The sequence below is a fragment of the Paralichthys olivaceus genome, chromosome 7, assembly GCF_024713975.1.
Source record: "Paralichthys olivaceus isolate ysfri-2021 chromosome 7, ASM2471397v2, whole genome shotgun sequence".
Taxonomy (NCBI): Eukaryota; Metazoa; Chordata; class Actinopteri; order Pleuronectiformes; family Paralichthyidae; genus Paralichthys; species Paralichthys olivaceus.
The window spans coordinates 8,168,448-8,194,804 of record NC_091099.1 but is presented as its reverse complement, the minus strand read 5'-3'; the positions used below and the strand labels follow the sequence as shown (position 1 = coordinate 8,194,804).

Below are 26,357 nucleotides of genomic sequence, written 5' to 3'. Positions count from 1 at the left end.
TATTTTTATGCAATAAAGTATTTCTGAGATTGTTTTCCATCAGAGCGAAGGTATTTTAGCACTTTAAGCTTTAAAAATGTCCACATATAAGCTCCCAATGCAAATCCATACACTGTAGCTTCAGGTTTGTTCACAATAACCCAATAAGAAAAGTCTTATTTTTTAAGTAAATCACTGACCCTAAAAAGAAAATGTTAATGACTACAAAGTGTTTGCAGTTTCTCAGTCTTAAATATAACTGCTCGACTAATAAGCTGAGTGCAGCAACAGCAAGCAGTGATTATGTTCAGATGTCAGCACTTAAAATAGTAAGGCTTTAAGTGAAATATGGCAACAGGACAGAATGTGAGTATGTACTCAAATTAAACTGAGACCAAACCCTTTTCATTATCATCGATTTATTATTGTGTTCCCTCTTAGAAACACCTGCTGTGTTTGATCAAGTAAATGCAGAAAAAAAGACATTCAGATAAACATGAGCACCTGTTTCTTTAGATTTGTCCAGTCCCGGGCTTTACAAAGCCAAGTCAAAGTCCAACCACCCACCATATAAGTTTTTACAGCAGTCAAACTAAGTAGTGTGGACAACAGAATGATGAACAGGAAGAAAGAATGCTGATGAACAGCATTAAATACTGCAAACACTTGATGTTAACACTGAAATTATTAGTTCAATTAGTCAACTAAAGGCATTTTTTTTTATTCTATCATACCCACAATGGAAAATTCTCTGGTTTATAAGTTGTTCCATTATCTTTTATATACAGACAATAAATGGATCTCACAAATTCCACAAAATTATGCCCTTAAATTAGCTTCATGTGAATTAATAAAGACTAAATATAAAAAGAAAAAAGAAATTCACTGTAGTTAAAATGTTTGTGGAGGTGAAAGCATCAGGTTGGACAAAATCTAAACATTGTCATGTTTGTTTAATAACTGAGGCATATCGTTTGTATTATAATGCTTTTTACTTTTTCAATATTTTATACTAATTTAACTCACAAAATAAAATAAAAATAATAATCCCAAATTCTCAACATTTCACTCAGAGGGTTGACAAAATAGGTCATTTAGTTTTTCAGCGCATAAGAAATCAAGTTTTTTGAGAAGAGTGACTCCATCATCCATTTGTTCAACTACTGAGGAAGAATTCACCAACATGGATACTTGAGATGTGGAAGACAGGAAACGGATGCTTTTAAGTACATTACAAAAAAAAATATCAACTCTACAAACTAGAACCATTTATGTCGAGTCATTCAGAGCAGGCAACACAGATGTAAGGAACATACAAGGATATATCAAATCTATAGTATTTACAACCAAATCTGTGTTTCATTTCTCTACTGAAATTTTCTACAAAAATTGCATAAGTGTCTCTGGTTGAAATATGCATTCACTGCATACTTTGAAGTCATCTCTTAACAAAAAATGTGTTTCACCACTGATAAATACCCCTGCTTTTACAAAACAAAAATGCCATAGAAACCTCAAAGTCCACACTGCACCCTTCCACTGATACCCAACCTGATTTATCAGTCCATGGGAGGGTCCTGTGAGATTTGCCTCTTTAAGGCACAAACTCAAAGTCTCCCATTAACTTTCTGAGCTGCAAGACATAAACTGAGTAGTTCATGGCAGTGACAGTCCAAGAGACGGACACCCATGGGTGGTTTAAGTGATCAGAGTTCGAAGTCAACCATTCATCGTTAAAACTTAGAATAACATGAATGTGTGTTTGTGTTGGGTGCAGCTGCTCTTGCCTGTAGGTCACAACTCCTCATGGGCTGTCGGAGATTTGAGGTTCCTTCCCTAAGTCCTCTCCTTTCTTATGTTTCCTAGCATGTTTGTATTTGTCCACATATGCCTTGACCAGATTGCCCACTTTAACTGGGTTGATCTCGCCGCTCTTGCTGTGGCACACCTGAGGACCAGGAACACAAAGTTATCAGACAAGATTCTCTCAGTCACCTGATAACCTGTGTTGACAAAATGTTTAACCCACCTTCTGAACAGCTTTGCGTAGAATGTCTTTGTATTCATCCTTGTTGATGTCCCTCTTCTGGTAGAAAGGTTTGATAGCTAGCTTCACCTCCTCTATAGCTCTCTCCTGCATGTGTAACTTTTTCAAATACTGTTGGGATGAATAAAGTTGTATTGTTTTTAATAAAGAATTATCTCAAAACAACAACAGAAGTTTTAAGTTCAGCCTTTGACAGAGCAGACAACAGTATTTTAACAGACAGACTGAGGTACAGAGTCTCTGTCTCAGCTTTTTAAATGTGTAAGATTTAGGTGGAAGGGATCTATTGGCAGACATTTTATATAAAATAATCCTATTGATGTTTTCACAGGTGTGCAATCATCTAAATTGTATGAATTGTTGTTTTCTTTACCCTAGAATGAGCCCTTTATATTTAAATACTTTATTTTTACATTGGGAGTGGGTCCTCTCTACGGATTGATTGATTTTGTGTATGAAGCACTTCTTAACTTAGTTTTAAAATCATTATTATTACTGACATTCAAAGATAAATCATTAAAAATTCATATTCACCTTATCTTTCCTCGACATATCTCCTTCCTCTTCATCTCCTTGTGCAGTCACTGATAAGCCCTCTGGATTTCGGCCATCAGATCTAGAGGAAGACCTGAGTGGAGCGGCTGCACCTTTTTTGGAGGACTCACCTACAGCTCCAGTGATGTCCTGTAAAAGTCAAAAGAGATAATAAGTAATGTTTACTGGATGGACACAACTGACAATTATTCATCAATTCATCTGTCTATTAATTATTTGTCAGTTTGTCTAAGTTATATCCACATAGTTTTTTTTATTTGACCAATGGTCCAAAACCCACAAAAAAGAATCAAATCCCGTAATTTGCAGAACTGAGGTTGTAAAAAATGGTCTTACTTGAAAATTAACTAAAATAATTTAAAGATCAGAAAAAATAGTTGCTGTTCACTCAGTCAATAAACCAATCATCATGCAGCTGTTGAGTGTGATGTCATTTTTGCTTCTTTAGGCATTAAGGCACTGTAAAGCACTGTTTCCACAAATCATTGTTAAATAAGTTGTTAAAGTTTGTTTGTTTGAAGAATTGCTTTGAAGACCCTGAGATTCAACCAGGCCCAGTCAACACAGCTGAGATAACAAGCAAGATTGTGAAGATAAAATGGACCAGGCCTGAGGTCAGACCGTTGAGATTCTAACATTAATAAACCTAAACTGAAAACCTGCAATTTTTCATATTTAAACTGCATCATATGGTATTTAATTAGTCATATAAACAAAAGAACATGTTAGTAACACAAATCTATGTCAGATATAAATAACATACACAAATAACTAATTACTAATTGTATATATCTTATGCAGGTTTATTATGTTTGTTTGTTTTGAAGACTGTGTGGAAAGAGTGATTCTATGTCATCTAAGGAAGTCTACAGTGAGGCTTTTACTTTCGTTTATTCTGAAAATGCTTCAGTATCAGTTTCGACAACGTGACTTTGGACAAATATATATAGATAACCACTGCCACCCTCTGGTCATTATTCACATTACATGCTTTAAGTATTTCAAACAATACAGATGCAGTGACACATGGATCAGTCTTACCTGACTGGATGTCTGGACCGTGGAGGAGGGTCTTCGAGCCCCTTCCTGCTTCAGCTTCAATTTATAAAGAGCCACCTCTGTGAAAGAAAGAATTCAAAAAACATTTGGCTGGGAACCAGATACAAAACACTTTTTAAATCGTTACCTGTTGCTAAATGCTAAACATGTATGAGCTTAATCTATTGATCCGGTGTAAACAGTGAATCAGAAGTGATGTGGGGGGATCTAGCAGCAACACTTACTGCTTGCAGATTTCTCTGGTTGGGGCCCCTCGGGCTCCTGTATATTCCAGGTGACCCTCTTTACTGGAGCCTTAGATTTTGCTCCAACCACAGCCGACACCTGCTCTCCCTCTTTTTTCGCCTCCTCATCTTCCTTCTCTTGTTTGACAAAGCCACCGCCTCCCCCTGTGCACTCAGACTTCACATAGTCCAGGTTGTCAAGCATCACATCGACATTGAAGTCGTCGTCATCAGAGTCAGAGGGTTGCAGAACTTCCTGCTTTACAGAGAGAGTCAGCCCTGCAGTGTTTGGCTGTTCCTCTGAGGTCATTAACCCAGGAGAGGCTGCATCCTGGTGAGTGTCTGCTGTGGCAGGTGTTGTCAATGTAGAAAATGAGGTGAGGTGGCACACTTTAGGTGAACTTGGCTCTGATTTAATTGCGATTTCACACGTCTCAGTCTTTATTGCACACATCCGAGTCTTGCTGAGGTCTTCTTCGGCCACCTCCTTTTTTATGCCTTTGGTTTCTGGCAAAGACCAAGAGTCGATTTCTTCTGTCTTTATTGATTTAGTGATAGGAGAATCTTCAAACATATCAAGAGATGATTCTTTTTCTTTCTTAATTACTTTTACAACCTTTACCTCTTTTGGCATTTCCACTGTTGGGGCCTCGTTGTCTGCCCTGAGGTCTTTGACTTCCTTTTTAACTTTAGATGTGGAAGTCGAGGGGGGGAACTCCTGTTTATTTCCTCTAGTTTTTTTCTCCTCTTTGAGTGAATTTTGAATGACTTCCTTCTCTTTTTTCTTTTCTTGTATCTGCTTCTTGTGTTTAGAGGAGGAAACAGAGGACCCCAAGTTTTTCTGTGAACTCTTGGATGATGATCCTTCTTCTTTCATCCTCTCTTTTGAGCTCGATCTAGACCTGTGTCTCCTCTTGTCTTTCGATCGTGACCCCACTTTGTCTCTGTAGGATTGATATGGCTGTTGCTGTCGAGTGTGATCTTTCCTCCTTTCCCTGGATCTTGATCTTGACCGTGATTTTGAACGAGACAAGCCCCGTTTATTGTCCTTCAATCTTGATGAGGATCTAGACCTGGAACGCGACCGGGAACGACCGGGTCTGTTGTCCTTTGACATGTGTCCTCTCTTGTGGTCTCCTTCTCTGTCATCATTTCTCACCTTGCTCTTTTGCTTATGCTTCTTCCTTCTTGAACGCTCTCTGCTACTCGAGCTGGAAACAGACCTGGTAAAAAATTAAAAAAATAAATCAATGTTTAAGACAAACCTAGACAAACCTGTAGGTGATGAAAACAAACTGGTCAACAAAGGTCTAAATATTAAAAACATGCTCAAAACTAAATATTGGACAAACATTTATACCTAGATCGCCTTCTGTCTTTGGAAAGCGACCGGGATCGCCGTCTCTTTCTGCCACTCTTATCAGGGGAGTTGGACTGAGAGCTTTGTGAGGTTGAGCGTGCTCTCCTTCTCTCTCTGGACCTTGACCTCCTGGAACTCCTTTCTCTGTCCTTCTCCTTTTCTGGCCTGCCTCCCTGGTCAGAGGCATGATGGTCTCCTCTCTTGCTTCTGTCCGTCTCTGAGCTGCTAGATTGACATTCTTTCGGAGCTTTGGATGTTTTCCTCTTATGGCTCAAATCTGTTGATGGAGACTTGGAACAAGATGTGGAGTCCGATTTGGATTCTGTTTGTTTCTTCTTGGTAGAAGCAGAGTTGGATGCTGACGAATCCTTCTTACAGTTAGGGAAAGAACTATGTTGAGATCCTTCAGACTGCACACTGTCCTCTTCCACTGTCTCTTCCTCAGTCTTTAAAACGCTGAGGCTGTGATGAGCAGGTGCTGTGATGTCAGCTGTCTCTGAATTTAAATCCATTGTTACATCGTGACAGCTTTCTGCTTCCCCTTCATCATCTGGCTCTTTCTTAACCATAGTGTCAAGTAATGATGTTTGTTTCTCAACCTTAATGTCTACTAATCTTGATTGTTTTTCAACCTTGACATATTCCTGTGAGCATCCAGCCTCCTGTGATATGGTTTCCAGAGCATTCGCGCTCCTCGGCTCTTCCTGTGAGACCTCAGTCTCCTCTGTTTCAGTTTTCACATGAACCAGGTCCTGCTTATTTTGCACTACATCCTCCTTACGTCTTAAACTAGGAGCCTTGAACTTATGTGTGGTATGTAGGGAGCTCTTATCCAGCCTTGAGCTCTCAGCTTCACTGTCTGAGCTGCTTGAGTCTGACAGAGTGGGATTAAAGGGATCATAGATATTAGTCCTGTCTTGTTCATTATTAACCAGCGTATGCGATGCAAGTAGCATCTGCTTATCCCTGCGCAACTGTCTCCTCTTAGCTTCATCTTCCTTTTCTCTCCGGTGTTCTTTTGTGCTGCAACCACTAGTAGAGGGTGATGCAGTGCTTAGCCGCCTCGATTGCCAGGAGTTCCCACTGGAGTTAATACGGAAGCTCACTGCTGATGAAGATGAGCAAGATGAGGAAGATGAAGAATTCCGTGGCTGGCTGGCGTGCGAACCAGTGGAGGAAGAAGAGGAGGAAAATGAGTTGGAGAAAGCTGATGATGATGACCCCGCTCCGTCAGACCTATGCCTCTGGGCTTGACCATCAACCCTTCCCTTCTGCTGGTCTACACTTTGCTGCCTGCTCTTGTCCCCAGCGAGGCTGTTCATGCCCATTTCAGGCATAACGTGACCCTTACTACTACTACTCCCGCTAGTACTACTGATTCTATTACTGACACTACTGCCAGTTTGACTACTGCCATCATTTGTCTCACCACTACTTTCCCTTTTAATTTTTGGTATCCTAGGAAGCACTGATACGTCGACCCACATCGGCTTTGTGGGTGCTTTTTTAGGTTGAGACTGCGATGGAATCGTTCCCTTTCCCTTGAAGTTTGAGCCTGGTGCAGTTTGGATGGACGAGGAGGAGGTTTCCCTAGGGGCTGTAATGTCATCGATTCCCCGGTGACCATGAGAGGGGGTGTGTCTGTTTGGACGAGGTGGCTGCAAACCTGGATGACCTCTAGGTGGCAAATCAGAATAGGGAGGTGGTTGGGTGTGGGTGGCTGGGCAGGGTGTACATGGGGGTGAGCGAACAGAGCTCTGGGGCAAAGGTCTGTTTAAAGAGCTGTGGGAGGATCCTGTTAGGTGTCCGTTGTAGTGGGGAGACGGAGAACTGTCTCCTTGCAATGGTGACATCCCGGGGTTGATGCTCACATCTCCTGAGCTGCTGCTATTGCTGCTACCTGGCTTTACTGTGGATGGCATCACTGTCAACACAAAACGTACATTAGATAAAAATATACAAAGAGTGAATTAAGTAAGTTGTTTTGTTTCTTTTTGCCCAACAGATGAGGCTAATTTACAAGTACAGTGCTCACAATACTATATAGAGCAAAAAGCAGAGAAGTGGAATTAGAGATAACAGCCCAGTCAGTCACAATCAGCTGAGCATAACTCACTGCCAATGTGGGGGAACACAAGAAGCACTGCTGGACTATTGTGTCTCCAAAACTGAAAATAATCTAAAGCTTGATATTAACCAACTTGATGTACATTTATATATGTAAGAATTCGTGTTTAGGTTAATCTAAAGTTGTTGATATTGAACAGCAGGATTTATTGTGGAAAGCTTTAAAAATACTCACACAGCTACAACACAATTGTTTCTCAGCATTCAGACTGCTTTTAAAAGACTGCAACACAGACTTACTTGGCTTGGTAGCTTTAAGGGAACCATCTCGACTAATGACAACATCAGAGCTGTCCATCAAGAGCATGCTTTGTCCTGTAAGTATACTGCCAAGCAGGTCAGGCACAGGAGTCGCCTCCACGACACTTCCTGATTGGGGGACATCCACACCTCTCCTGGTATAGCATAGCAAACCTTTAATTAGATTTTCAAAGTATTTATCAAACTTGGTACCATTTTGATCAGGAACACCTGGAGTATGACTTGGAATTTGCTATCGTTTACATTCTTAGTAGCAGATTTTTTTTAAATAATTTTTGACAAAGGAAAGGAAAAATATAATATCTAAAAACACCATAATTTTAGTAGATTTACAATAAATTGATGTTTATTATTAAGTGCAAGTTACTTTTGGAAAATGTAGTCACATTGTCATGCATTGCTGAATATTCACTTTCTGTACATTTTTACTTGATTTGGATGTTCTTAAATTTAGTATGGTACCATATTTGTTTTATGAAAGATGACTGAATTGCATTTAGCTGAATCAGTTTCAGGGTCTGCTGCCTCACTGTCAGCTTGAACTGAACCAAGGTTATCAGTAACTTTGCTGTGAAAGAAATAGCCTACACTCTCTTTACATCATGGCATAGAGGTGATGTTACCTGGAAAGGCTGGCAGTGACTGGTCGAGCTACAGGCTGGTGAGAGCGAAGAGCAGAGCGAGAGATTCCTCGTCTCTTGGCCTCCAACAGCGATGAAACGTGGGCCTGCTGCTGCTGCTCCTCCTCACTGGTTAAATGAAAATCAAAAGTCACAATTTGCTTAATAACTAATCATGTTTAAGCCTTAGATACTAACACATTGAGACATACTTTTGCATTATCCACATTTCTATAGTAATACAGTAGCTGATGATAATCAATGATAACAATAAGGCTAACTTCAAATGTGCAAACTGGACTTCTAAGTGTGAGCCAGTAGTAAGCAACTAATCTATTGGTTTTAATTTGGTTTGACTATGGAAAAACCAACAAATATTTATTATCTCAATACAAAGCCTGAAACATGCTATTCCAACCACGCCACAAATTTGAGCAAGTCCTCTTACCGATCTGTAAATGGATCCAGGTCAAATGGATCTCCATAGATGGAGAGGGATGCAGCACCTATGTCAGCACGCATGTTGCTTAGTGTGTGCTCTGAGGGCCGGTATACTGTAGGAAGCGAAGTGCTCTTCTTGTCTTTTACAATTCCAAGATTATTCGCAATACGTCCTCGAGGAGTGGCTGTCTTTTTCACCTGTAGTTGAGAAATATGGACATGGAATTCATAGACGATCTGTGTTCACGAACATAATTTACATGTCAAGACTGATGTTGATGCACTCACCAGCTTTTTTCTGGATCTCCTCACTCTCCTTTTTCTCCTCCTGAATCCTGTAGTTGCACCTTTACCCTTCGCAGAAGATGTCCTCTTGCTGCTGACTTTTCTACGCTTCCCTGTTCATCAATATATAAGTCATTACTCAACACAAACACACAACGTCTCTGTTTATGTTAACCCTACTTTTGACTTTGTTATGCATTTTCATCATGTGCGCTCACTTACCCGTCCTCCGCCTGTGGCTTGATCGGACACGAGGTGTTAAGTCCCGTATATACACAGCCGTATTGAGCCCAGCCACCACAGCATTTATTGTCTCATCCAGCCATGTGGACTGAATAAGATATGTGGGAGCCAACTGGTAAGAAAAAAATGTTGCATTACTTCACTGCTGAATAAACTCCTAAACACACACTCTGCTCTTAGATGCAAGCATTTCAATCTCCAGTCAAATAAAACTGCCATTATTTCATTAACAGCACTAATTTACTTTACATTAAAATGACTCCTATCAGTAAATGTAATCTGCACAACAAACTCTAGAGAATCAAAACATTACAGCAAGATATCACGTGCTGCATTTGCTGTGGTAGTAGGTTAATAAGCCAAGACGGAAGCATCACGCCTCATGCCAAACCTGTGACGTGCGTGCCTGTGTGATGCGATGTCTGTTGACACTGGCTCGAACCCTCTCGCTCTGCTGAGTACGAGCGATCGCTCTGGTGGGACCTGTGGCACGGGGCTGGTGGTGGCTGGTGGCATGGCGGGCAGTAGAGGGCAGGCTTTCTGTATCACTAACATCAAGGGCTGAATTCCCTGAGTGAGAAGAAATACATGTCATATTTTGAAAGGGTGCTTATGATTGTGTCACTTAAAATGTAATGAATAGGTCAACTACAGGTTAATATTTGGCTTTAAGACAAATATACTGTCTTTTGGCTGTGTTTTGATATGTGGAAATATGTTTTTACAGAGAGTTAACTATATATAGAGTCTGTAAAGGACTAAATGTTGCCAAAGTGCAAAGTATTGTTTGTTAAAGTAAGAACGTAAGAAGGTTATAACTTGAAGGTTTACTTAAGTGACGATTGGTGGCTTCACATTCAGGACAGAACCATTCTTCTACAGGAACAGAGTCTAGAGGTGGTGTGAGACACTCCATATGATACCTGCGATAAGAAAAAGGCTTAAAATTAATTTTTCACCACAAGAACTCTCACAATAGGTTTGTTAAGAATCTAAAACAGGCAAAAACTGACTATTGTGTTGATACTAGGATATACTTTTTTTACAACAATAGTAATCTATCTCACCCAGCATCACAACCATCGCAGAGCAAGAGGCGGTCTTCGCGGTCACTGCCCCCACACACCTCACAATTGGTCTGTTCCAGGTCCAGATCTACTGTTTCTTCTTGACCCTCCTTCACAGGCTTTTGCACTGTGATCTAAAGAAAAAGCCATCGCAAAAGATTCCATGTAGGCAATTAGTCAATATAATATAAATGTATATAGAGTTAACAGGGGTCAAAAGATTCCAGAGAAACTCACGATTTTCTTCACTTTGCCACCATAACATTTTCTGAGGTATATGCTATTGAAGGCAAGACGGTCAACAGGACAGGAGTTTGCATTCTAAATATTGGAAAACAAAAACACAACAACTGAGTTAATCAGCTTCCTCCGGCATGCATGATTATGTAAAGATATGAACTAGTGTGTAACAGCAGTCAGACCCACCTTGGTCCACTCAAGGATGCAGTCGAGACAGAAGTAGTGTTCGCAGCTCTCTGGTGTTGCAACGGGCTGGCTGTTGAACGAGTTAAGGCAGATGGGACATTTATCTGAGTCCTCATCTGAGCTGATCCCTGCCAGGTCAGCACAGGTCCCTCCTAAAGCACCATCCTCTGCCTTAGCATCTTCATCCTCTTCATCTGATAAAAGTGGATAAAAATCACAAACAAATCCACAATACAGACAATATGTATAGACAATATTGCTGCACAAAACAAAGTGGTGGGCAAGTGGTAATGTCGTAAGTGTGTAGTGTATTGCAGAAGTCAAACTTTCCACATTCATGTCAAAAAGTCAGCAGCACTCAAATTAAGTGAACACCATTTTTGCCAGACTAATGCACAGCAGCAGCAGCAGCATGTTTAATGAATGATTTCACCTCAGTATTTCAAACTCTGGCCATGTTTAATATGGTCATCAGACACTATAACGTATATATGTCTCACAGACAATAAGGAAACGTTTCTTTAATCAGAAATATGACAATTAAATAATTTCGACCTACCTCCCTCCTCTTCTTCCTCCTCCTCCTCATCCACTCCATCTATATGATCCTCCTCCTCTTCCTCACCACTGTCAGATTCTCCCTCCTCAGACTCCCCTTCAGCATCATCATCCGAGTCATCTGGGGGGGAAATATTACAATACACTCATTATGTTATGACATTTAATTTTCTCAGTCATCAGCCAGTGTTTGTCTGGAACATGAACATATAACATGAGCTACCTGAGATGGCCCACAATGCAGCACGTCTTCCTTTGCTGTGGGAGGCGTTGTGATTGATCAACTCATCTTGATTGTCGTCCTCATCCATGGCTGATCATCGGAAGTCCTGCACAACAAATCCCTGGGCAGCTTTTCTCTGAAATAGTCCCTGAAATAGTAGCACACATATGCAGACAGTGTTTAAAAAGCTTTTCTCTCATGTGCAAACTTGGGGGATACTGTCTGACTAAGAATGAAATGTATTGGTAGTTTGAAGCCAACATCATAATCACAGGTTAAAGTGCAGATAAGGGACAGTGATTAGCCAGCATGTACACTTGGTCTGTGAGTTTTGATTAAAACCACAGTGAACAGATAAATTAAGAATTTCTTACCAACTACGAGTGACACTAGAAATCTAGTGGGTAGTTAATAAACTAAAAAAGCACAAAGTTACACGTTGTCTTTGTTAAGCGACGAACATGACAGCGATACCTAACACTAGCTAGCTAACCTGCAGGACGTGCTAATGCAACATTTGTAAACAAAGAGGAGAACTCGGCACCAAACTGAATAAATACTTCATGTCCCGCGTGACATTTACGTGGAGTACGCACGCACACACCCACACTGTCCCCATGGACACTCACGGGGTTGTAGCACCAACCTTTAGCCGTGCTTTCACTGGACAAACGTCGCTAGCTCGAGGTGAAGCTACCGATGTAGCACGTTAGCTAGCCCCTGCGCGGATGGCAGCTAAATTTAGCACCCGTCAACTCCAAGCTCGTTCGGGGCTCCGCGCTGAAAACCCGCAGCGTGGAGGGTTTCCACCGCGTGGAACCCCCACGCACCTCCCCGGTCTGTGGTGTTTTATGAATGAACAGTGGATTCAGACCTACCCTGTGCTTAAATGAGGTGTGTGGAGGGATCCGGAGTCTCCACCGAGGTTGAGTGACACCGCCGGCTGGACGGAGACGGAAAAGGCCGAGTGATCCCGAGGAACGAGACTTTAAAAGAGACAGAGCCTGTTTACCTCAGCCTGTCGCTGCTCCGGTGTTTTCCGGTGTTTACCGGTGTTTTCCGGTGTTTACCGGTGTTACACGGGCAGTGCAGGCCCAGGTCACACTTCAAGCTCCGGTGTGAAGATTCAGGTGAAAGAAATCGATTGTTTATTATTATTTTTTTTAATCTAAAAATGTAAGATCATTTGATATTTTTCATTTCTTCTGTCAAATGATGTTACACATTTATTTTATCTATAATTGCACGACTGAGACAGTGTTTAAATACAACAGTTGTCACATGACACCAAGAGATCATTGAAATAATGTATGATGTTGCTTTGCTATAAAAATAAACTGCAATTAAATGGAGTGAGTGCTTATTAAAACAACAACAACAACAACAACAACAACAACAAGCAGCATCAATAAGTCAGAAGGTACAATGATAGTAACGTATAATAAATGGGAGCAGAGCAGAAGATCTGGGTTGCGCAGCTCTACAGTCACATTCCTGCAGAATGAGAACAGGTAGATAAGGTGTCATATTTTTCATTTAGTAAAAAGATATTGAATCAGTTCATCAGCCTGAATCAACACTAATGCATTCAAAACATTTAAATGATTGTATTATATTTACCAGAATCCACAACTTCAAATGTACACATTTCATAATCTCAAGTGAAATCCAAACAATCCTTCAGCAACAGTAAGTTACAACATCAAATATATAAACGGACAAAATATTGCAAATCAAACAGTGAGTTAAGTGAAAGCTCAACAATACTTTGCTTGTGGAACCTTAATTATTCACGATTTCATTGAAAAATTGATTCACCTTTAATTAACATCTGTCCTGTGGTTGTATTGAACTTCATTTTATGTGTTCGTAAACAAAACAACTCAAATGAATCCCAATTAAAAAGTAAAACTAAAAAAAAAAAAGGATTCAAAACTCACCTTAAAGTTGAACATCTGAGTGAACTCAGTGAAAGAAGTTGAACATTCTGATCTGCCAGTTTGTGCTTCCTCAGTGAAAAGATTCAAACTTAGCTTATTTTTCCAAAGGCTGCTGAGAGCTGATGGGAACATTTCCCAGTTTGAATGGAAATTAGATTTTTTCTTTTTTTTCTTTTTTTGTTGGTGAGGCCTTGAGGCAAGGCCTTTGCAGTTTCCCTCCAAAAGTGACTTCCTGATTTACCACCTGATTTCATAGAAATGCCCCTTTATTGTCTAAATCCAGAGAAGTTGAATGCAGCACAGTGAAATAATGCTCAATGTAAAATACAAGAGCCCACTTCTCCAACAATGGTTGTCCAATCCTCATTGAGTATAAAATCCTCATTGAGTATAAAATCCTCATTGAGTATAAAATCCTCATTGAGTATAAAATCCCCAGTAGTGACAGCAGGCTGTCGGCCTAGTACCACAATATTTATTACATGATACTTCAATGTAAAAACATGACCCTTAGTGATTCACTCTTTTTCAACATGTAAAGACGCTGTAGAAACTCAACTTCAACCTAAAAGAAACTTTTCATGTTGAATTAACAAACATGTCTTTCTGTAAATACACAGAATTACAATATAAAGTAAAAAGAAAAAGCCTGAGTCCAGACACCAACAAACAAGACAATAACACAATAACACAATAACACAGGGATAAAAAACAAACAAACTAATCTGCTCAAATCATTCTATTTCTCAGACTTTGATCAGAGTGAACCCTCTTTAAGATACAAAACAATACAAACACACACACAATCACAAAACAAGCTTTTCCTCCACTAATGAAACATCTTCTCAACAAATGCGTTGAAGAAGAAGAAGAAGAAGTAAAGTGACTGTTGGACTCATTGGATGTTCACAGGAGAGAAGAATCTGAGATCAGCTGGACGAGCTGCAGTGCGGTCATCTCTCCACAGGGAGGCGCCATCTTGACTCTTACGCCTCCGTATTTAAAGGCGGAAAGTCATTAAAAAGTGTTAAAAGGAAAGATTGGAGACTTTCTATCTTCGATATTATTTTTACAATATTTATTATCCATTTAATAATCACTCCTATCTGTGGAATTAAATGGCTAATGTGCAATGCATTCCACTGTATGTGTTCTGTTTCACTTCATTTCTATTAGATTTCAATTTTATACTTTCCTGCTCTTATTATTGCAAGTTTACTTATTTATTACTTTACCTATGTATATTTTTAAACTATTATTACTGCACCACAGCAAATCTCCCATAGTCAGAGGAAGAAATTATCATTTTATCTTTTCTTAGTAGCAGTAATTGATTATCTAGATCATTGCTGACAATGAACAGAGTCCAGAGAACAGGGAGATTGAAAAAAACAGAACCAACATTGGTTTGTTTCTAAATTCTTATCATTTCATTTGCTTCTCATACTGTATGATCTACTAGTATTACTGCATACACTACTTGCTTTTATTGTTGTATTTTTTTATCATTTAATGTATGTTAGTTTGTACTAATACAACATGTTATTGTATGTGCATGCTATTGACATTGATAATACCATCCTACACTGTTGTTCTACATTGTATTTTGGTAATACTACAATCACTCCAATCATAGCACTACATCTCACTTTATACTTTATTACACAACAACTGTGATGACATGTGCTGGACTCACTGAGAAACACCTTGTTGTGACCCTGCCTCAAAGGTTAATCAGAGGTCCAACATAATTGAGATTTAGATAAAAGCAAGTCATAGTAGATAATGAGTGAATTTACATTTTTGGGTGAACTCTCCCTTTAAAGAGACAGGAGCTGAAACCAAGTGTTGCAGACACAGGCTGACAAGAGGAGCTGCAGCAATGGACACTCTGAGGAAATTGATTGATTGATTGATTGAGCGTTAGAGCATGTACAACAAATAATTATTATTATGATGACCTTGAATATGAAAATAATATGTCTCCTTTAATGTTTGCATTTTTATTTTGGACTTTCAGAATTTGAAATGAGATGACCCCACAGCAACAAGTTAAAAAAGTCAATCATTAGCCGCAGTAGTGCATCAACCTTATGTCTTATCACGAGACACGTGAAGGACACATAACACTCCCACCAAGAGGGCGTCACTGTCAGACCTCCTCCCAGTTTTCAAACACATTAATAAGTCACTCAGGTGAAAGGCAGGAGCCATATGGGAGGTGCCAGGGGCAGATAGAGGTAAAAGAGGGAGAGCTGACGGAGTTAGGATGACGAAACTTTCACTATGGGTGTGTGTGTGTGAGAGCGAGCAAGAGAGAGAGAGAGAGAGAGAGAGAGAGGGAGGTGTAGGGAGACTCACACACCATCAGACACCTGTCAGAGCAGGTGGAGACTGAATATCTGAACCTGGAGGTTTCACTGGAGGGCTCATTCCTTTTTTTCTAAGTAATCCAGACTTTGTATTTTGATATTTCTTGAGATATTTGTGTTTTTTATGTAACTGGACTTCAACGAGGCCGGTGGCTCCTGGATCATCAAACCATTAGGCATTTGAGTGAAAGCTGTTCCAGGAGGAAAATTTCCATCTGAGACTGTATCACAGCCTGAAGGAGTTTCTGAGACACTTCAGACAAGCTGTGTGATCATGGCAGATTTCCCGTCCAAAGTCGCCACGGAGACGAGCTCCCCCAACTCCCAGAGCTCTCATGGGGGGAGCAACAGGCTCCGAGGCCTGGCTGGTAACGTCACCACCACGATGGACATGGTCTTTCTCCGAAGCATCACATCCATCCTCATGTGCGCTGAAATAGTACGTAACAGATCCCGATCAGAATAAACCTGTTCCAATTCTTCTCTTCTCTTTCCTCTATTCTGTTTCTGCTGAGCGACTGAAAACACCAGTTGATTAATTTATATTTTATAAAGACGAAAGCTGGAGACATTTAATATTTTTTCTTGATAATGGACTCATTCAGTTTTCCTGTCATTGTTTTACACTAAGAGAACAATTAAATACACCTAAACTCTTAGATGGCAGTATCATCTTTTTTTTTTATAATGACACATAAAGAATAATCTTTACATCTTTATCCTGATTTTCCTCTCATGTAAGAGCAGCAGCATCAGTTTGTTACAACAAACTGAAGAACACATGTGGAAAAGAGAGTGAGGGATCTAGGATCTGAAACAGATCCAGTTATATTCATCACTGAGGGTGAGTTAAGTGTGATAACCTTCTCTTCACATTGCAGTCAACGTTACAGCAGCACTACACAAGGATATTTGTTAATCTGCACTGTTCATGTTGTGCTCTAGGGATTTGAACGTGAGCTGACCAGTTTCTGTTTGTGCATTAAAATGTCTCAGACTGTCTGTCAACAAAACAGAATGTTCCCTCGTCGAATCCTCAGCTTTCTTGTTGCGCACACTCATGTCTGTTCATTTCAGAGCTGAGAGCGGAAAGTTACATTTGACTGCAGCAGGTCAGGTTTGCTGTGTTTGCTCTAATATTTGGTGGTGAGACTGATTGGCGTGTAGAAGTAATGAGCATAACAGGAAATTCAGGAGGTGCAGCTCTAACTCATTTCCCCCTTCAGCAATGTATTTGCTGTTGATGACATGTGACTGTCGGATGCAGGAGACCTTCGTTCCCTTTCCTTTCCTGACACCAGTCCAACCATCTAACCATAGATCACACTGAACAAATCTGTGAGGATTCTCAGTCATGGTATCGTCAGAAGTTCACATAGGCACTTGCATGTGTTCCTTGATGTCTCACCTCTCACCCAAGAGGCTTCTTCAGTTCTATCTGACTTATGGGAGATGTCAGGTGTTTAACCTCTGTGTGTGTGTAGCTGTGTCGAGAGTCGTTATGTTAAACTGGTGTTATGTTCAAATATTACACTGAACTTACATCCCTCAAGGCAACAGGGACACAGTTATTGTTTGTTCTCTATAAGACTGTTAAAGGCCCAGTGTGTAGAATTCAGTGACATCTAGTGGTGAATTTGTATGTTGCAGCTGAATACCACTCGCCTCACCCTCCCCTTCCACTGTAGAGAACCTGTGGTAGACTTCAGTCGTCATAAAAACTCAAAAGGTGTTTAGTTTGTTCAATCTGAGCTACTGTAAAAAACATGGCAGCCTCCATAGAGAGAATCTGCTCCTGATGTAAATATAAAGTAATCAAATATAAAAGGACAATTCTAGAGTAAGGAAAACAACAATTTGTGCATTATTTTATATTCAATTTCTGCCAATAGATCCCTTTCACCTAAATCTTACCCACTGAACCTTTTAACATTTGACAACCGTTTGTGTTTAATGAGGCTGATGCTTCTGATGGTGTTGTAGTAGTAGAGCCAGCTGTGCAGTGGTCAGCAGCTTTTATAGTTTGAGATGATTCAATAGTTTCTGAAGTCTTGTTAAGTTTGTGAGGTGGGTCAAATACATGCGGTCAAAATGAGGGAAAGTGCTAAATACTTATTAAGTCACTCTGAAATATTAATGTAGTAGATATGGAATTGTGTGTGTGTGTTAGGTAAGCAAGCTCTTCTTATGTTATTTCAGTGTAAACTAGGGAGGCACTCAGAGAACACATACCTCCGCTGACACCCTGTCTCACCATGGCCTCACAGTGTTTAAAGAAAAGTTATAAACCACAACACAAGGCCTGTGCTGTGATGTTAACGTTAACTTTAATCCAGAGTCAAGTGCTTTTACTTCTATTTTGTTCTCCACCTACTCCAGAGGGAATCAGTGGCTCTTAGCTGCTCAGTGTTCCACTATGTTCTCCGGCTGCTCCCTAACGCTGCCTGTCTGCCACTGTACTGTCTGTCTCCTGAAGTTTGTTTAGTTCCTCTGTGACGAAACCTCAGAAACAGGAAAAGCAGGAAGGAATCGACTTTGGTCACTGAAGGTTCAAAATCCTGTAGCCACATGTCTGATCTCAATCCTCAACAGTTTATGATCTGGGTGTGATCCTGATTATTACAACCGCCACTGTCCAGCTACTTCTCAAAGGTGTTTGCAACAACTACAGATCAATGTCTAATTGAAAAAACTGTGTCAGCACTGAGACAGACTTTGTGAGACCCGTAAAATGATATCGTGATGAAGGTCAAGGCTGAACATCCAGTGGGGATCGGATTTATGCTGTCAGGGCCATAACCGTTTGAAGTAGTTCACCTGTATGTTCTTATCTAACTCTAAAATAAATAATCTTTCCCAAAATTATGATTTTTTTATTGCACTAATTATAGTATATTCCTGAGTGGCCTGACAGAGAAGTGATTTTAGAAAACATGAAATATGAACACAAACTTGACTCTGGTTGTGGATCACTGCAACATTTTACTGTGTGTGTGTGTGTGTGTAAAGGGCGAAACTCGATCACTGCATACATAATAGACTGTCCTTTCATGCTCTTTCTCATGGGACAGAAGCAGAGAGACACTGGAGCAAAGACAGGAGCTTCAGGCTTAAATTTCAGACATAACAGTGCTGTTAATGCACAAGGCTGAGACTGTTGTCAGTCTCCCTACTTTACATGGACCACAGTTCTGGTCACGTTTATAAACACGCACGGCTTATATGTTGATCTGTCTCTTCGTAAATCCACCACTTGAGTTCAAACTTAGATAAGTGAAAGCAAAACATCTCGATTGCTTCATCTTAATTTACAACAAATGGGCTGATACACATAATGAACTTGGAGCATTTAGCCGCTAAAGTTTCAGATATTTCCCTCAAGAGGTGATGAATAGAAAACAAAATATCTATCTACTTTTGGTTAAATTCTCCAATTTGCTACATGTTTTCCTCATCAGTTTAATAAGGTAATAATATGTGTTGTGTGCATGATTTAGAAAAAGAGAAAAGTCTTGTCATACATGTTTGTATGAAGTGGAGCCCACCAGAGGGATTTCAGTTACATGTATCTGTTATGTGATAATTATATATTTAAGCTTTAATTTTTTTCTGGTTGAATTGTATTTAATTATAGACGTTCTCTTTACTTTCAGCATCTTTCTCACCTCCCCTCTCCTTCTCTGTTCTCCCTCTCTCACCTCTCTAGATAATAGGGCTGCTCCAGTGGGCGTTGATAGCCAGCTCCAACTACACGTTGTTGCCAGTGTACGGTTGGGTGATGTTTGTGACCGTCACTCTGTGGATCCTCACCACCATCCTCTTCTTCATGTTGCTGTTTGGTGCCCAGCGGAAACTCAGTGCTGTCCCCTGGCCCCTGACGGTAGGGAGGGAAATGAGACAAAGTTTTGAGACTTTCTTTCAGAGAGATCCATTTATATTTTCTAAGAAAACATACAAACAAACAACAGTGACAGTGTAAAAGAAATTCCTGGATCCTCCCTCTGATCCAGATCCACACCAAAACTGAATTGATTCCTCACACACCCTTTCACCAAGTACCATGGTGATCTGTCCAGTTGTGTAATCTTGCTTACAAACAAACAAACAAAAGGACTGGGGTGAAAACATAACCACGTCTCCTCTTGCAGGCCAGAACAGAAAAATATTTGGTGACATGTGACCAATGTTTCTCCTCTTCTAGGTCATGGCGTATAACGGCATTGCCACCGTCCTCTATCTCTCCGCCTTCCTGGCCAACGCAGCAACTGTCCACCGTTTCTCCTATTACTATGAACATATGGCAGCCGCTGCCGTAAGACGCCCGACACACTCACACACACTCACGCACAAAGAACTGGTTAAATATGCAACACACTCAAAACACTGTGATACATCTGAGATCAACAAACAGAAATCCAGGCCTGGAGCGTTGCTCATGTGTTAAAGTTAGATTTAGGTTAAGGTTAGTGTAAGATTTAAGTTAGCTTTAGGTAATTAGTAACTATGGTTAAGATTTGAGTAAGTTTCAAGGAAATCAGTGTGAGTCAGTAAAATGTCCTCTGAGGTCACGAGTGTGTGTGTGTGTGTGTGTGTGTGTGTGTGTGTGTGTGTGTGTGTGTGTGTGTGTGTGTGTGTGTGTGTGTGTGTGTGTGTGTGTGCAGGCTCAATGTGTCATTTAATGGTTCCCTCTGAAGGCCAAAGTCCATGCTGGTTTACCACTAGCCAAAATTGATCCCTCTCTCTCTCTCTCATACACACACACACACACACACACACACACACGCACACACACACACGCACACACACACACGCACACACACACACACACACACACACACACACACACACACACACACACACACACACACACACACACACACACAGCCCTGCCCCTGTCATATCACACTCTCTTATCAGTAGCATTTTACTGCCTGTCAGACTCAGTCAGGATGTATTTACTGAGGATAATGGTCCATTATTGCTGTTAAGCAGTTAAACTTAACAGAAACCTTTATGGATGTGGACACATAAAGATGTGATTTACTTTTGATATCTTTCAGCAGGTGACAGTTAACGACCTTTGCTTGGCTTCCTGAAATCATTTGAGTTGTTTTTCCTTTTCTCGTTTTCACCTCACTTCTGTCTGTCCAGTTCTTCGGCGCTGTGGTGACCCTGACGTACGCTACAAGTGCTTTCTTCTCCTACTTGGACTGGAAGGATGATGGAGGAAACGCTGCCACTAGCACGGTGCCGACTTAGGACTCGAACCTGCGACCCCGCTCCTGGGAAAAGAGTCCCTCGTGTTGTCTTTCCCCTCAGATACTCTGGTTGTTTGGAAAGTCCAGTGTTAATACTCAACCTTCAACACGCTGTCACTCGACTCACTGTGAACTCTGCTAGCACAGGGCTTGACCTCAGCCTATTCATTATTAACTAAAACATACAACCTGATCCAGACAGCAGATATCTATACGTTCATTTTCAGTCAAGCTCAACAGATTTCTGCCTCCACATTATGTTGAATGTCAACACTGGATAACAAAATATTTCAATTTGAAACCAGTGGATTTTGATAAAATTTCAGTTGAAAGAAAATGGGCACAAATACTGTAATGATAAACTTGTATAACAACTTGTATTTTTGCATCACATGTGTAAAAAGGTAAGAAATCATGATGTGTCCTTGAATACCTGGTGACAGTGATGGAGGAAGTACTCAAACATTTTACATACTTACTCTTAAATTTACTAAAAGGGTAAAAGTAAAAGTACCACATTCACTTTTCTACTTCTCTACTTGAGTTAAATTAAGTATTTGCTTTTAAATATAAAGTATTTAAATTAAAAGTACTTGTTAGGTGTAGCGTATTCCCTAATGCAACACACACCACGTGGTGGTTCTCACTGGAGGAGGCGGGGTCTAATGTTATCTGCACAATGATTGGATCAGTTGACAGATTTTCCTGTAATTATTGATTATTTTTAGGAACGTGTGAGTAACGCAGTGCTTTGTAAAAATGTATTTGAGCAGAAAGATATTTGTGGTTAGTGGGGTAAAAGTTAAAAGTAGCTGAAAATAATGTCTCAAAATACAGATACATGAAAAATGTACTAATACACTAACAAAGTAAATGTACTTTGTTACATTCCGACACTGGCCAGAGACACAAAAAAGTTTGCACCATGAAATTGAAACAGGGAGGAAAATGATCCAATCACCCTGTTAACAAGACCTTGAGCCACAAACTTTAAGTTTACACATTTCCTGTGTGCACTCCAAAGCAGTGTTCGTATCCATCAAGAAGAAACACGAAGCAACAGAATTATTGAAAGTGTGTTTTGTACTTTTTGTTTACAGAGTATGTTGTTGTTCTCATAAACTGAAAGGACAGTGGAGGCTGATTAATGAACTGTGCTGCAGAGAATCCTGGTTAGTTATTGAAATTTATTTTCATTTCCTCTGATGCATCTCCAGACCATAGACAGGTCCTCACACAGAAACTTATCGAAGGCCAAAACTCCACTGAAAAGAATGTATGTGAGGTTGTAGATTGAATATATTGACCAAACGTTTCCTGACGTTGACATTGTGAAGACATTAATAACGCCTTCAATGATTCAAACATTATTCCACTAGTGCTTCACTGAGCTGTGGAAACAGTATGCAACATGTTTTTCTGATTTATATCACACACCGCCCGACTCCTGTTGCAGTGTACGTTACGACTTGAGTTGTGTTTTTTGTATGGAGGATACTAGTGAAACTCTGTGGTTGGTGCAACTCAACCTTGCACCTGCTCTAATAAATCTCTTGGTGATTTCAGGCTTTCCCCTGTTTATTTGGAAATATACTTTTACTGACTAATGTGACATTGACATTATTTCAGCAGTGACATAAATATACAGATCTCACAGTTCATGTTAAAACAAGTAGAAAACACTTTGTACATTGTACTCAAAACTAGGTAGATCTTATTTCTAAATGCAGACGTGCACACACATGCATGCACACAAATACTCACACACACACACAAAATCACTATATGCATTACAAATCACTTTCACAGGCACAAAGCTCAGTCCAATGAGTGACTAAATAACTTAAATCTTCATAAAACATTGGTTCTACCACATTCTTTTTCTGAAAAACAAAAAACAAATTAGGCCAAGAAATCAGATTCAAAAATTCAATCCTATCAAACGGTTTCCTTACTTACTGAAAGAGCTGTTGACCTTTGTCACATAAAACTGGTACAAGGTACAAGCACCAGAATTTTGGGTTCCTATTCCCATAATTCATAAATGCTTAATTTTCTTTAAAGAATTATGGGAATAAGAGGATGGTCCTTCACTTGTAAATGTGCATATTTCAAGCAGTCTTTATGTCCAGTGAAATGGATAGGGAGTAGGACAAAGTCAAAACCTTCAGTGAATCCTGAAGCTTGACACCAACAAAAAATTAAAAAAATAAAAGCCACAAACACAACTGACCTCAAGCGAACAACTTTTTCTGAAGGCTCATGGATAGAAAATGTACATTAACACATGTAGGGAGAGGCAATTCAAGTGTTTGTGTACACTGACACTGGCACAAGTGTGACTTGTGTGACTTGTGCCAGTGTCACTGTGATTCAGTGGAACTGCTGCATTTGGAGCCTGAAGAGATCAGAGGTGTGACCACCAGTCCTTGACTCAGGTCCAGACCTCGGCCCTCCTTCCCCTACAAACACACAGAGATGGTATCAGTGAAAAGCACATACACACACACACACTTCGAAATGTTGTCCAAACCCGGCTCGCTGGGTACTGATGGGTCACAATGGGGTTGGGGTCTGGTATTCACACTCGGATATAAAGGTGGTTGGCTTCTTTTTAAATGACACAAAGCCTTGTAAGAGCCAGTTAAGCACATATTTGTTTGGCTGTTATATGCTATGTTATCAATAAAGTTAATAAAAATAAACAATTATTGAACTATGCTTAAGTTTATGTTTAAATTAGCTATATTTCTTTAAGTGTTAGAATAAAGTTAATATAGTTTTATTTACTAAATTTATGACTTTGCCATTAGATCATTTATTTCACATGTGGTGTGTTTAGGAACCATGTGGTGTGTTTAGGAACAATGTGGTGCGCTTAAGTTGATCAAAACAAACTTTTGACAGTCATACAACGTCATACAGTGCAACGTAGTTTAAATGGTAACGTGGTTCAAATGCTCTCGTCTTTGCCTCTTGGATTTTTCGTTAAATGAGTCAAACTATGTGCGCAGCGAGAGCTCCAGGATGGAAAATAGCATCAACTGCCAATACTGCCACTAAATGAGAATGAAGAAATCTATTTTAAATCATATCTAAAAACATGTTGTTACTTTACATAACATTTTGTTGTGAATCTAAGCAAAGTACAGTTGAAAGATTATCCGAGCGTATAGACAACTCACAGCTCTGTATTCCAGAAACATCTCCTTAAACGCCATGAAATCTGTGAACGTCAGCAGCATGTCAAAGATGTCTCCTGCCACCTCGTCTTTGTGCTGCCTGCAGAGGGAAGAGAGTGGCGCTGTGAATGTACTGGTGCGTCACCTAGTGGCCAGCTGCGAAATAATGTTTCGTAGGAGCAACAGGTGCATCAAGCAAAGAGTAGCTGCTGAGTTTCAGTGAGAGGAAGAGTTGTGATCTTACATGAGCAGATCTATGAAAGTGTTCATGTTGAACTCTGGGATTCTCTCCGTCAGCTGCTGCTCCAAGTGTTTCTCCAGTCGATCAACCTACACAACACACACAAGTTAATGTGAATTTAGTTTATCCACCAGAGTATTAAAGGAATTCAATGAAAAGTTTAAATCAATGAGCTGTAAAATCTAAAGAACATATGTGCTGATACATTGTGTCAGACTTATAAAAGGCTGTATACATCAGATAGCTGTATGTCATATTCTCTGAAGAGACATTAGACCATCAACCACTCACATATTCTTTGAAGATGTGTGTGTAGCTGAGTTTGTTCTCATCAGAGTTGTCGAATTCCAGGTAGTTCTCCTCCATGAAACTCTGCTGAAGCTGCTGAAACTCCTCATCTAAAAGAACAGTGAATCATATATATATATATATATGTCTACATCTTCAGCTGCCTTAGTGGCCTTTTTTTTAAAATCTCAGTTTCTATTTTTTTCTAAGAACAAAGACTGTTAAGATGTGTTTTACAAAATAAGACATCTCTAGTCCTACCCATGATGATGTCCTCTATGCAGCCAATGACAGCATCGAAAGCAGCATCCGGAGCAGAGGAACTGGAAGGAGAAAATCAAGTGACAAAGATTGAATCACCACTATGTTGGTGAATTATTTTGTAAACTAGTTTTTTTTAAGTGCTATATAAATAAAGTTGTATTATTATTATTATCTGTCCTAAAGGTAACTGTGCTTTTTCCATCAGAGCCTCTAGACTGTGGAGCACCTTGTTCATGCATTATCAAACGCTCCTTCAAACTCATTTGTACAAAGCTGCTTTTAATTCTTGATTCAGATACTTTTATTTGGCTTTATTTCTTTTATGGGGGTTATAACGATTCATATCACGTTTGTCAGTTTGTTGTATTCATTCTATCTGCATTAAGAATGGTTGTGTTTACTTAATGTCAAACTTTGAAGTAAATTAATTCATTGAAACATAATTGAGATTAAAAAAAAACCTCACATACGCATGTACTCTTTTCAAACTGGAAACCGACAAAGTCATGAAAATCCCAAATTGTTAGAGCATATCCTGAATTGTGAGCTCATGAAGACTTGTAACTTGGACTTGCAGGATCTCCAATTGATCTGGGACTTTAAGATTTAAAACTAATTTAAACAACCAACCTGGAAATAGCAAAGTTTTCTTCATCCGTGTCAACCATCTCTACGATGTTTTCTACACAGCTGCGAACATCTGGAAAACGAGGGGGAGGCGACAGCTAAATATGATGAACAGCTAAATAAATATGATGAACAGCTAAATAAATATGATGAACAGCTAAATAAATATGATGAACAGCTAAATAAATATGATGAACAGCTAAATGCGATGAACAGCTAAACATGATGAACAGCTAAATATGATGAACAGCTAAATAAATATGATGAACAGCTAAATAAATGTGATGAACAGCTAAATAAATGTGATGAACAGCTAAATGTGAATATTTTCAGTTAAACAAAACTCACAGACTTTTTATCAGACCACAGACCCATCAGATTAAAAGTAAAACAAGCTCCTGAAAGCTAACGTTAGTTAGCAGGTGGGTTAAGTAAACACAAGCTAACGTTAGCTTAGCACGAACATAAAGTGTTTTTCCGAAGTAACAATAATAATGAACGTTTTTCCTCAGCTGCGTTAATGTTAACTCAGTAGATGGGATTTCATTACTTGGTTCCTGGATGTCCATGTTGTCAGAGAAGCTCCTTCCTGGACAGCAGTAATGTGAAGGTAACGTAGTTGCCAAGGAAACGGCGAATTTGTGTGCGCATTTCCGCTGTCCGGGCAGAACAAGATCTCTGTATGTTGGTTCCTACACAAATCCTCCTCG

General features: G+C 39.8%; 3 protein-coding genes across 6 annotated transcripts; 1 reads left to right on the top strand and 2 right to left on the bottom strand.

Moving 5' to 3' along the window:
- Positions 1–381: 381 nt before the first annotated feature.
- Positions 382–12,488, bottom strand: phrf1 (PHD and ring finger domains 1). 3 transcript variants are annotated; one of them, XM_020079033.2, is made up of 19 exons: positions 12,354–12,488; positions 11,476–11,623; positions 11,254–11,373; positions 10,695–10,888; positions 10,506–10,589; positions 10,269–10,402; positions 10,033–10,124; positions 9,593–9,771; positions 9,181–9,313; positions 8,962–9,071; positions 8,681–8,871; positions 8,236–8,361; positions 7,592–7,746; positions 5,225–7,148; positions 3,865–5,087; positions 3,623–3,699; positions 2,561–2,710; positions 2,009–2,137; positions 382–1,927 (listed from the first exon to the last, which is right to left on the bottom strand). In XM_020079033.2, exons 2-19 carry the CDS (start codon positions 11,561–11,563, stop codon positions 1,784–1,786), a joined length of 5,253 nt encoding a protein of 1,750 aa, XP_019934592.2. In that variant the 5' UTR covers positions 11,564–11,623; positions 12,354–12,488; the 3' UTR covers positions 382–1,783. The 3 variants fall into 3 exon arrangements, with proteins under 3 accessions (XP_019934592.2, XP_069384091.1, XP_019934593.2); XM_069527990.1 differs by having other exon boundaries at positions 9,608–9,771; XM_020079034.2 differs by lacking the exon at positions 12,354–12,488 and adding an exon at positions 12,122–12,238.
- A 3,117-nt stretch (positions 12,489–15,605) lies between these two features.
- pllp (plasmolipin) lies at positions 15,606–22,610 on the top strand. 2 transcript variants are annotated; one of them, XM_069527988.1, is made up of 4 exons: positions 15,606–16,226; positions 19,494–19,667; positions 19,989–20,099; positions 20,939–22,610. In XM_069527988.1, the coding sequence occupies exons 1-4, from the start codon at positions 16,062–16,064 to the stop codon at positions 21,044–21,046; spliced, it is 558 nt and encodes a 185-aa protein (XP_069384089.1). In that variant the 5' UTR covers positions 15,606–16,061; the 3' UTR covers positions 21,047–22,610. The 2 variants fall into 2 exon arrangements, 1 of the variants encoding a protein (XP_069384089.1); XR_011243390.1 differs by lacking the exon at positions 20,939–22,610 and adding an exon at positions 20,449–20,537 and having other exon boundaries at positions 15,628–16,226; positions 19,989–20,392.
- Positions 22,606–26,348, bottom strand: arl2bp (ADP-ribosylation factor-like 2 binding protein). The gene is made up of 7 exons (XM_069527989.1): positions 26,198–26,348; positions 25,651–25,720; positions 25,018–25,079; positions 24,760–24,866; positions 24,472–24,557; positions 24,231–24,327; positions 22,606–23,507 (listed from the first exon to the last, which is right to left on the bottom strand). The coding sequence occupies exons 1-7, from the start codon at positions 26,214–26,216 to the stop codon at positions 23,409–23,411; spliced, it is 540 nt and encodes a 179-aa protein (XP_069384090.1). The 5' UTR covers positions 26,217–26,348; the 3' UTR covers positions 22,606–23,408.
- Positions 26,349–26,357: the final 9 nt, after the last annotated feature.